Source organism: Antedon mediterranea, chromosome 10, assembly GCF_964355755.1.
Source record: "Antedon mediterranea chromosome 10, ecAntMedi1.1, whole genome shotgun sequence".
NCBI classification, from domain to species: domain Eukaryota; kingdom Metazoa; phylum Echinodermata; class Crinoidea; order Comatulida; family Antedonidae; genus Antedon; species Antedon mediterranea.
This window is the reverse complement of record NC_092679.1, coordinates 1,336,421-1,347,142: the sequence shown is the minus strand read 5'-3', so window position 1 is coordinate 1,347,142 and position 10,722 is coordinate 1,336,421. Positions and strand designations below refer to the sequence as shown.

Genomic DNA, 10,722 nt, shown 5'->3' with positions numbered 1-10,722 from the left:
ATTACTTTTGTTTATATCTACTGACAATCAGTAAAATTAGTAAATAAAAAATAACATCTTCTTTAGCCCTAGAGGTTTGCTTTCATGGTCATGAGTTTAATATGATGATAGACTTTATTTTCTTCAATGGTGCAGGAGAAGGAGGGGGAGAGAGAGAGAGTAAAATCAGAAGTTCGGTGCATGTTCTTTGTTTAATTCAAATAAGCTTACTTTGTTCACTTGTGAATGTTGATATATAAACTTATTGATTAGGAATGTTCTCCAGAGATTTAGCCGAGTTTATCCAGCGTCCTTATCACCTAGGTGACATTTTACGCTTAACAATCACACTCCACTAAATCTAGGCTATGAATAATGCCGATCGATCGACTGGCAAGGGATTTGAGTTTATATTTACATTATTATATACATAAAAAATGTTTCACACCTATATTTCAGATTATAATTACACTTGTATCCAATTACTGTATATATATAATAGTACAATTGTAAAAGGTGTATTAATCTCCAAACAAATGAAATGCTTTGCTGTGATTGGTAGAAAATTCACGCGCGCATATTCTGCACGCATACTTTTTATCACCATGGTTCTACTTAGCAACAAAACGCGATGGCAAATAATATTATTATAATACTAATAGTTTAGAAACAGTCTCTAGAATCACACGATTTTATAGTCAGGTACTCATTCGTTAAGGAATAAGAATGGATATCGATGAATATTTAGATGAAACAAAAAGTAAAGATGACCTACGTGATAAAAGACTAAACAAATACCAAGAAAACCAAAAAAGTCAAATAAATATCTTTGAACAAGACAGAAAATCTCGGCCTCGCCGCCGAAGAAAACTACGACGAAAGAATATCGAGATAGCCGACGACGACGCCGGTGGTGGCGGCGGCCGGTGGAATAATTCCGAACTAGGTCTAGAAGAAATTGGAGACATGAATTTAGAACGATTGAACATTCCAAATCGAATAATTCGGCCTATAAACGCCGCAGCACATTTCAGCAGATTATTCGGTGGGAAGTATAAGGAAGCACACGCTATTCAGTAAGTAATAATACTTAGGCATAGGCCTAATTTTGTTTTCAGGTACTTTACTTGTTGAATTTGTACTGGTTTTTATGCTGTAGAATATATTGGTTACCGTCCCACTTTTGTTTTGTATTGTTAATGTTACCTGTGTACGGTGTTGATATGTTTTTATCATTTTAGAAGGCAGGGTATTATTCCTCATAATGACAGTGTCATCCGCCTCCAAGACATCGAGTTACGTAACAAAACACCTGACTTGAACGAGCTAGCTGTGATGCGAGGACAACTGCTTTTAAAACGAACACGTAGATTACGTCTACATCCACCGCCGCAATACAACTACATATCAAAAGTCGACTACGCCAAAGAAATTAGGCTTAAACGTTTTCCGTTAAAGGAACCGTTACCGGCAATCGGAACGAAACGACCCTTGCAAGATTCTATCGCCGACGAAGACGATTTTTAAAGTTGTTTTAAATTTTAAATTTTGATGTAATACTTTTAATAATAAATTATATATAGAAATTATTTATTCCGCCGTTCAATTTTACAATGTCTTGATGCCCAGTTGTTATGTTGTCATGTTTCCATAATTATAATATCTTTTAATTTATGAAAACAACGGTTACTTATTAAGTGCAATAGTACCACCACCAGGGCACTCGTTTCACTAGACACGCGCGCACACGACCCGTATATACTTGGTTCCCCCTCTAGGACGACGCATGCAACAACGCAAAACGAATGTTTATGAGTGTAATGGTACAAAATAATGGCATGAGGTGAATGATGAAAGTTATATTTCAACAACGAGGCGAAGCCGAGTTGAAATATACCATTTCATCATTCACCAAATGCCATTATTTGAACTATTACACAAATATAAAAAATAATTCATTATATAACATTTAAATAGATTCCTGTCATGTTAGTCAGATTGAATAAAAGGTAGGCATAGTAGTAAATTTGGTTTTTAATAATTTGTTATTAATTAAATATTCTATCTATTTGGATTTTATAAAAACCTACTGTAGTGTTAATTATGACAACAAACGACCAAACCGGCTTAGGCCTAGCGGTACCATAACGAAACTTCGACAGGCAACTGGAACTCATCTAGACTAATTCTTTTTTTTTTTTAACGATTCCACGTCATGTAAAGATGTTCCCATTGATTAATCAAAATCATACAAACGATCTAAAGGCATTTAAATTAGTACATATATCTCTCCAAAAATGTACTTCCATCGCGAAAACTGTATTCAGGACCACAAAAAGCTATCTCGATACTACCAAACAGTAGGCCTATGGTATTTATTATTGCTAAATATAAACTGTGCAACTATGACTTTTTGTATAAGTTTTGTAAGTGTAATAGAATCAAATGATCAGTATTAATTTCTATTTCCAATGACACCATAGTAACCCTTCCATTTATGTTTTTGTTGATACACCAATGAATAACTGTGACATTTGAAGGATTTGCCTCAAATAAGAACATTAACACGCCTACTATCATATTATAACATTCAATCTTCGTCGCGGCGGAAGTACAAAATAGATGGCGCTGTTGAATTTCAAAAGCAATAGTTAATAAATAGGCCTAATAATAAATAATTGACCATGACCCAGATGCTATCGTTTTATTTGTTGCTTGTCAGTACTAAGTAGTTGCTGACAGTCAGCAGAGACGAGACGACAGTAGTAAAGCGAGAGTCTAAGAATAGAACGTGAGTATTTATTTTTTTATTTATTCATAGGAATTTTATTTATTATATCGGTGGCACACATTTATTAGTTAATGGTGCATCCAATTTACAGACAAAAATTACAATAGTAGCCTATAACTCTTTTGAATACACAAATAAGCTTTATCATTCATGCTTGAATGCGTTGTGCAGGCTTACTCAAACAAATTGAGTATCATAGAGATTATTTCCTACCATAGAGATATTATCTGTACATGATCCTATACACAGTGTTTAGAAAAACGCCAGATGAATAAGTCTAGTATACTGTTAGTAGTACTGATTCTGTAACTGTACGAATTACTCAAGACGAAGAAACTTATCGGCAACAAACAATAAGTGAGTATTGTCCGTGTAATGTGGACATGGTTGACCTAACTGTACAGTATACATACACTATTGAAAGGGTAGCCGAAGCTGAGCGTACTACTGTGACGTCATGCACGTTCCCTCAATCTACTTTTGTTATTTGCGGTGAGGCCGAACAAGAATCGTGAAATACTAAATGCCTTTTTTTGTGATATAATAGTAAACAATAGACATTTTAACCTTGATCAGCATTGAGCCTATAATTACTAATTCTTTTTTTGGAATTGAAACTAGTTTTAAAATATTTGTGTTCTTTTTTAGAGTTTGCCAAGTACAATGGCGCTGTCTACTGAGTACTGGATGTCTTCGTGGAAGGCCGGTGACATTGTTTTCCACAATGATTTTATCTATCCGTTTGTTGCTTTTTATTACTAAAATACAATTTCTCCCAATTGTTTTTTTTACAAAAAAATTGTCCATACTAACACTCAGTTCTACTTCGAAGGCCGATGATTAACTAAAAGAGAAAAAATACATTTCCCTGGTGAATCTTCAGTCATTGTTTTAAGCGTCCACTATCATTTATTCTTATAAGTATTTGCCACCTGCTGTATTCTTAAAGAAAACTCTACAGATATTTCACCAATTTTAAACGTTTGGACATCTATTTTACTTTATTAGAATGTTGCAAAAACATGCAGAAAAGTTGTTTGACAACCAATCTAATTGCAGGGTGTTTGTTCCTCTTTGTGGGAAGTCTCTCGACATGAAATGGTAAGAGTGAGTGTTGGTACGTAGTCAAAGTAATTTTGTAAAATGTTTGATTATATTTAGGAATAAAGTTAGGTAGCTAAAAAAGAAAATTCTTGAAGCGTTGTAAAACAATATCAAGGCAAAGGAAGAAAGAATAATGCCAGTAAACTTTAATAATTTGATGATACACATGATAAAGCTTGGTTTCCCACTAGCGACGCAACGCAAGGACCTAACGCAACGTAAGTGATTTGGTCAATCACAAGTGATGGATTATTCGAACAGTGGCTTGTCATTGGTCAATTAACTTGCGTTGCGCGTAGGCTACGTCTCTAGGGGGAAAGCTTAACTCGCCGCGCTCTATAATTTTGTAAATAGGATTTTAAAAGGTTTTTTTTTTTTTTTTTTTTTGTAGGTTTGCAGATTTGGGTCATAGTGTCGTAGGTGTTGATGTTTCCGAAGTAGGAATTTTGAGTTTCTTTGAAGATCAAGGTATTGAATATGTAAAAGAATCGGTACCAGAAATACAAGGAGCAACGAGATATAAGGTTTGTAATTGGTACATTAAACTATGTTTAGTAAAGTACTAAAGATAACTATTTATTCCACATTTATTTAGTCATCAATTACAGTACATCATAATTACAGTACAACTGAAAACAGGGATCCTGCATAAAAAAGCTGTAGCTTCTTTTTTTGTAGGACCCTTTTACATAAGAACAAGTATATAGAACTTAAATAAAACAAAGGTGTTGTTAATCAGCATATAGTGATAAAAAGTATTTTTTGACCTGTTTTTTTATACATTTATTTTGTTTCTTTAAAATAACCGGTTTATTACCACCATTACAAGTGAATTCTTTCCACAATTTTGGTCCATATATGTGTATAAACTTGTTGACTGCAAGTTAGTCTTGTGAAGGAAATTTCGAATTCAGTTTCTGTTCTGAGGTTATGAGTAGTTGTAAACTCCCTGGCCTAATACTGTCACAGTAATTTAAAATATTTAAAATGTGATGTGGTAATTCATTGAATTTTACGTTTGCCATAAATCCTATTCTTTACACTAAAAGCTTTCTCTTCTTTTTTTTTAGAGTAAAGATGGCAAAATTACAATATACAAAGCTAATTTGTTTTCAATGAAAAAGTAAGTAAAAAAAAGTGGAAAATTTGATCATCAGTGTTCGGGCATTGATTATAAATGGACACCATGTTCCGGTCAGATGTGTGTTCGTGGGTGAACGATTAACCAACCATTATTTGGACACTATTAAGATAATAAGAGCCTGTTGTGTTCTTTTATTTTAGAGATATCATTGGAGATTTTGATTGTATATGGGATAACGGGTCATTGGTCGCTATTAATAAACAAGATAGACAAAAGTAAGTTGGTTGTACAACAATCCAATAGGCCTAATAACTTGAATCAACATGTATTAATTATACATTACGTCACATTTTAAAAACACAATTACGGTATAGAAGTTTTTCTTTTAGGTATGTATCTACATTGACTTCGTTAATGGCGGATAGTTGCCGATACCTACTAATTGCGTTAGACTTTGATCCCATAAAATCAGGTAGAAATAATATATACACATTAAAAATAAAGTAAATAAAATATAATTCATTATAAGTTAGAGATGACACACACGGTCAATCTAGTATTACTGTAATATTTTATTTAGAAAAAAAAACCATACTATTTTCAAGCTATAGTATATGGCCTATCAATACTGCTATCTACTTTCCAAAAAATAGCTTTGTGTCAATTAGACATAGTAAAATAAAATTACTATACAAATGTTTATGATTGGTTTTATAGGTGTACTGCATCCGTTTGATGTTCCAAATTCAGTAGTTAAAGAACTTTATGGTAAGAACAAGGAAAAAGTTAAATTATAATTTCACTCTTCTTCATCCGTGGGTAAGAATACAGTAGATAATTAGAACTATTTGCGTTAGCTGACAATGTTATTCTTATCTATCAAATTTCTTGTTTTGTAGAACCAACGTGTACCCTAGAGAAGCTTGACGCATCGTCATATCGTGTACATGGTAGAGAAGCCGTTTATTATGAAACTGTGTTCCTAATGAAGCCAAAATGATTCAATCCCCATCGACTGCAAAAGCCACGAATTCTCTCTTGTTTGCAGCTCCGTTGTTTTTGTTTTTGGTCAAGTTTGGTTTACTCACTTGGACGCACAACGCAAGCGAATTGACCAATGATAACAATGACAGAATAATCTATCGCTTGTGATTGGTCAAATTACTTGAGTTGCGTTTACGTCCTTGCATTACGTCATTAGAGAGTGGGAACAACAGGCCAAGCATATTAGAAGTTATGATAAACATTTTGAAATAATATGTGCAAAATGTATTTGTTCATAATAAATGATCACTAAATAAAATTATATTGTATATTTTCTTATATTAAATCGTTGATGGTAAATCGAAAAGTACTAAATGTAGTGTTTAATGTGTATGTACCATGTTTCTCTGTGGTTACATATTTACTATTTTTTTTATTGTGCTTTTACCCTCGATTTTAATGTATTATCAGTTATTCAACTTCGGCTGCGATAATGATATGCAATAAAACAGAATAAATAATTAAGTTCTGTTTTATTGGCCCGTTTTGCACACCATATTAATAAATAGCTGTTACGCCCTCAATATTTTAGAGAAGTTCCCTTTTGTTTTGGTGGAAATCATTTATTTTGCTGCAAATAAAATTAATAATTGTTTGTAAGGCTATTCGCAGAAAAGAGGGCAAGTATTTAATTGAGGAAAAACAACCAAAGATATATACAGATTTTGGCTAGGCCACTAATAAATAAAAAGTATATATGCCTAATTGTATGGACCTGGCCATAGCTAGCTAGGCTACGTACTTCTCTAGCGGCTAGGCTAGCTAGGGCCAGGGCCCTACCCTACCTATACTAGCCTCTTTAGCTAGCTAGGCTGCGCCTGCTAACTAGGCCTACCCACCCACTGGGCTAGGCCTGCCGCAAGTATTGTATAGGCCTATTCTATAGTTACTGTTACTATAGATAGTAGTAGGGGATATCCAGTAGTAGGCTAGGCTAGCTAGACATAGGCCTACCTAACTTAACTAAGGCAATAGAATAGTATTAGTAGATAGTAGGAATCATAAGCCTAAAGCCTAGCAAGGCTGCTAACATTAACAAGGTTGTATTAATAATAGTACTGTATTGGGTTAAGTGGGTCATTCTTGTTTGTGCAGATATATATAAATTTATTAAAAGATATAAATGTAATTGTGTATTTCATACTGTTGTTTTGTATAGATTGTGCAAAAATGCCATCTAATCAAGAATGGGAGTCCTTTTGGAAAACAGGAGATACAGGTTGGCACAGCAAGAATGTGCATCCGTATGTATTTTGATAACTTTATTAACCAACTCCCTGATTAAAACAATCCATAATTTCAACTATTTTATTACTTCTTGTTTCGTAGAATCAACATTTTTATGCCATAACGTGAAGAAGTGCTCTGCTAAAATGTTTGCTAATCTTATACAGGACGTGCATAATATATTTCTTTTTAATTTAAATAATTTATTAGAATGTTGGAAAAATATGCTGGAAGGTTCTTAAACGACCAATCAAATTGCAGAGTGTTCATTCCCCTTTGTGGAAAGACTGTCGACATGAAATGGTAAGGTAGTTAACTTCTATATTACAGTAATAATCACTGCCTCCTATTAGGGGGACATTTTACCAGGTAACAATCAACGGGACTATTCCCATTATCCTAAGGTGTTCTACTGTAGGCCAATAATTGTTTGATATATTTTGGAAACCTGCATAATTTGTATTTTCATTTTTGCACATTTATTAAATGTTTTAAAGACACCTTCCTACAATTCGTGACGTTTTGTAAAAATAATACCTATATATTACTTTAAAAACATTAAACCAGGTCATTCCTTGTCTTAAATGTATGTTTTATGGTAAAAAGTGAGAAACAATGCACTACCTAAGTAGCTCGCGGCGAATGACCTCTTGTGGACGGTCTTTAGGCCTAGCCTAGCTAGGCTTAGTATTGTAGGCCTAGCTGGTAAACATCGGTAACGTACGAACATCGTACGCTAGCTATATACCTAGCCTGACGTTATATAGTTGCTGCATTAATTGTCTTGCTATTTTTGACTCCGTTGATACAAATTGGGGAAAACCTGGTATTTTCGCTGAAAAGTTAGGAGTCTTCCATTTGTTTTGGCCTCGCGATCTATCGAAAAGTGGGTGAATTACAGAAGAACAACAAAAATATCAATCCGGCGCAATGCATTTCGGGATTTATAGCGGGCCCTATAATTATTAGAATCAACTTTTTTTCACATTTTTAACCATTTAAAAACTAAAAAAGTTATCGCAATAGGACCATATAGTATTATTTTTACATTAAATATAGTTTGTGATCTTAAATTAGATCTAAAAAACGTAGGTAAGGTGTCTTTAATGGTGTTTGTTGTCTGCAGGCTTGCTGACCTAGGTCATGATGTTGTAGGTGCTGAAATTGCTAAGATGCCAATTCTGAATTTCTTTGAAGAACAAAGTATTGAATATGTAAAAGAATCGGTGCCAGAAATACCAGGAGCAACGAGATATAAGGTTTGTAATTGGTACCACAAGTACACTTTACTGGTAAAATACCAAGATAACCATTTGATAATGAAAGGTCTAAGGTTATATTAGTTTTCATTCCAATTTTTTTTTAATAAACTTTATTTAACTGAAGATAACTGTATGTAACTGAAGATAACTGTATGTAACTAAAGATAACTGTAGTTAACAGAAGATAACTGTATTTAACTGAAGATAACTGTATGTAACTGAAGATAACTGTATGTACCTGAAGATAACTGTAGTTAACAGAAGATAACTGTATTTAACTGAAGATAACTGTATATTGTCTTTTTTCAGAGTAAAGATGGCAAAATTACAATATATGAAGCCGACTTATTTTCCATGAAGAAGTAAGTATGAGAGGAAAATAAAAGAAAAATGAGGTATAATTATCAATTTGTGTTTAGTTAAGTCTCCTGTAATTAAAAACCTGTATATCTGTTTCAAGGGATTATAATTATTAGTTAAATTATATTAATATGAAATAAATAATGTATTTTTCTTAAATAGCTATCATCATTCTATTCCTTTGTTTTACAGAGATATAATTGGACAGTTTGATTGCATCTGGGATAGAGGGTCATTGGTTGCTATGGAAAAAGCAGATAGACAAAAGTTAGTACCATTCGAAGATATTTATGTAGCATTCATAAACTAATGTCAAAAGGTGTTTGTAAAGTTATAAGGGTCAAAATTAAAAATAGAAACTGAGTTTTTAAAATTCTCATGTTATTGTGATAACTGAAAAATAACATTTTTTTTGTTGTCATATACTGTAGGTATATTTGTACAATGATTCCATTAATGGCGTCCGATTGCCGATATCTACTGGCTGTATACGACTACGATTCCACAAAAGCTTCTGGTAAGACAATATACTTATATATACCATATATGACAAGTACACTCTCAAGGGGTTGAATTTGGTACAAATTAGTGGAGTTAAATTTTATTATGTCCGTATTTAGCATAAATTGGCGAGTGGGATTTGAGTAGATAAAGATTGGCATTTCTGTCTGGCTGAGTTTAGATTTTGAGAAGATTTTTGTTTTGTATCTCAATTGATATTTATTATTATTACTTGTATAGCGCACATTTATACAACATTTAATTATAATCAGCGGCGCTTCACATCAATTAGTATCGTAACATTGTTTGAAATTTAGTGCTTTAAAATGTTTTTTAAACTGATTATAGTCGTCTAAGTGTTTAATGTGACTTGATAATCTGTTCCAAATTTTGGGTCCTGCTACGGCGAACGAACGGTCAGCAAATGTCTTTCGTTTAGTTCGTGGGATTGTCATATCCAGCCACTACAGTAATTATCGTCCTTTTATTTGTTAGGGACATAAACATATATTTTGTTATTTTCACAGGACCACCATTTGATGTTCCAAATTCAGTAGTAGCAGAACTTTACGGTAAGAATAAAAATAAATAAAATACAAATTGATAATTTCATTTACTGTATGATAGCATCACACAACATTGAATTAGACTAGGTTGCCATGACGCCGTAATTGAATCCTGTAGCCTGTGATTTGCTGGCAAGCATTTTTTAAATTTTAGGTTAAATTACCATTAATGATGATGATTAATGAATGACTGAGTTAAAATTTATACATTTTATTTCTGGTGCTAGGCTCCGAGTAAAGAATAAAGAATTTTTGTGTAGCTAATTTATGTTAATGTGGATCACTGGGTTATTATATAAAACAAAAATACAATGCTTGGACCATGATATGTGTCAAATAAAGAAATTATATTATTGATTCATGAACATTTTTTTTTGTAGAACCGACTTGTGTTGTGGAAAAACTTGACACTTCAAAATATGGCCCATTTGAAGATTGTGTTCGCACTGTGTTTTTACTGAAGCCAAATTAATTCAATCCAGAGATGCATATTCATCATTAAAACTGCTGAGACACTAACATAGATGAAATTTATAATAAAAGAAAAATAAATATGATATTTATAAAATTATAAAGTACAGTATTAGAGAATTAACAGGGCACATATAGTGACGATAATGATATATATATATATTTTTAAAAACTATTATTTTAGGCTCGTTTTAAAGCACTTTGTCTGGATCCAATTTTTAATTTTAATATAAAGTTTGGGTTAGTTTGGTATTTAGAAAGGTGAAAGTTTTAACCTCAATAATGACTTTAATATACTGTATAATTATATGCCGGCTTTTATTATAAATACCG

General features: G+C 32.7%; 3 protein-coding genes across 5 annotated transcripts; all 3 read left to right on the top strand.

The window, feature by feature from the left end:
* Positions 1 to 62: 62 nt before the first annotated feature.
* Positions 63 to 1,764, top strand: LOC140061349 (uncharacterized). The gene is made up of 2 exons (XM_072107857.1): positions 63 to 1,055; positions 1,221 to 1,764. Exons 1-2 carry the CDS (start codon positions 706 to 708, stop codon positions 1,504 to 1,506), a joined length of 636 nt encoding a protein of 211 aa, XP_071963958.1. The 5' UTR covers positions 63 to 705; the 3' UTR covers positions 1,507 to 1,764.
* Positions 1,765 to 2,686: 922 nt separating this feature from the next.
* On the top strand, positions 2,687 to 6,290 carry LOC140060678 (thiopurine S-methyltransferase-like). Of its 3 annotated transcripts, XM_072106986.1 has the most exons (10): positions 2,701 to 2,770; positions 2,989 to 3,127; positions 3,419 to 3,510; positions 3,779 to 3,871; positions 4,266 to 4,398; positions 4,945 to 4,997; positions 5,159 to 5,233; positions 5,348 to 5,430; positions 5,676 to 5,726; positions 5,858 to 6,276. In XM_072106986.1, the coding sequence occupies exons 3-10, from the start codon at positions 3,434 to 3,436 to the stop codon at positions 5,956 to 5,958; spliced, it is 666 nt and encodes a 221-aa protein (XP_071963087.1). In that variant the 5' UTR covers positions 2,701 to 2,770; positions 2,989 to 3,127; positions 3,419 to 3,433; the 3' UTR covers positions 5,959 to 6,276. The 3 variants fall into 3 exon arrangements, with proteins under 3 accessions (XP_071963090.1, XP_071963087.1, XP_071963089.1); XM_072106989.1 differs by lacking the exon at positions 5,676 to 5,726 and having other exon boundaries at positions 2,687 to 2,770; positions 5,858 to 6,290; XM_072106988.1 differs by lacking the exon at positions 2,989 to 3,127 and having other exon boundaries at positions 2,710 to 2,770.
* Positions 6,291 to 6,547: 257 nt separating this feature from the next.
* LOC140060420 (probable thiopurine S-methyltransferase) lies at positions 6,548 to 10,690 on the top strand. Its single transcript, XM_072106611.1, has 9 exons — positions 6,548 to 6,622; positions 7,162 to 7,246; positions 7,440 to 7,532; positions 8,356 to 8,488; positions 8,801 to 8,853; positions 9,044 to 9,118; positions 9,283 to 9,368; positions 9,880 to 9,924; positions 10,299 to 10,690. The coding sequence occupies exons 2-9, from the start codon at positions 7,173 to 7,175 to the stop codon at positions 10,388 to 10,390; spliced, it is 651 nt and encodes a 216-aa protein (XP_071962712.1). The 5' UTR covers positions 6,548 to 6,622; positions 7,162 to 7,172; the 3' UTR covers positions 10,391 to 10,690.
* Positions 10,691 to 10,722: the final 32 nt, after the last annotated feature.

Bases quoted from the DNA above. Each gene is read 5' to 3' on its own strand.
- LOC140060420 (XM_072106611.1), top strand. From the start codon at position 7,173: ATGCCATCTAATCAAGAATGGGAGTCCTTTTGGAAAACAGGAGATACA. The intron at 7,533-8,355 runs GTAAGGTAGTTA...TGTTGTCTGCAG, and splicing joins AAGACTGTCGACATGAAATG to GCTTGCTGACCTAGGTCATG. The intron at 9,925-10,298 runs GTAAGAATAAAA...TTTTTTTTGTAG, and splicing joins AGTAGTAGCAGAACTTTACG to AACCGACTTGTGTTGTGGAA.
- LOC140060678 (XM_072106986.1), top strand. From the start codon at position 3,434: ATGGCGCTGTCTACTGAGTACTGGATGTCTTCGTGGAAGGCCGGTGAC. The intron at 3,872-4,265 runs GTAAGAGTGAGT...TTTTTTTTGTAG, and splicing joins AAGTCTCTCGACATGAAATG to GTTTGCAGATTTGGGTCATA. The intron at 5,431-5,675 runs GTAGAAATAATA...TTGGTTTTATAG, and splicing joins CTTTGATCCCATAAAATCAG to GTGTACTGCATCCGTTTGAT.
- LOC140061349 (XM_072107857.1), top strand. From the start codon at position 706: ATGGATATCGATGAATATTTAGATGAAACAAAAAGTAAAGATGACCTA. The intron at 1,056-1,220 runs GTAAGTAATAAT...TTATCATTTTAG, and splicing joins AAGGAAGCACACGCTATTCA to AAGGCAGGGTATTATTCCTC.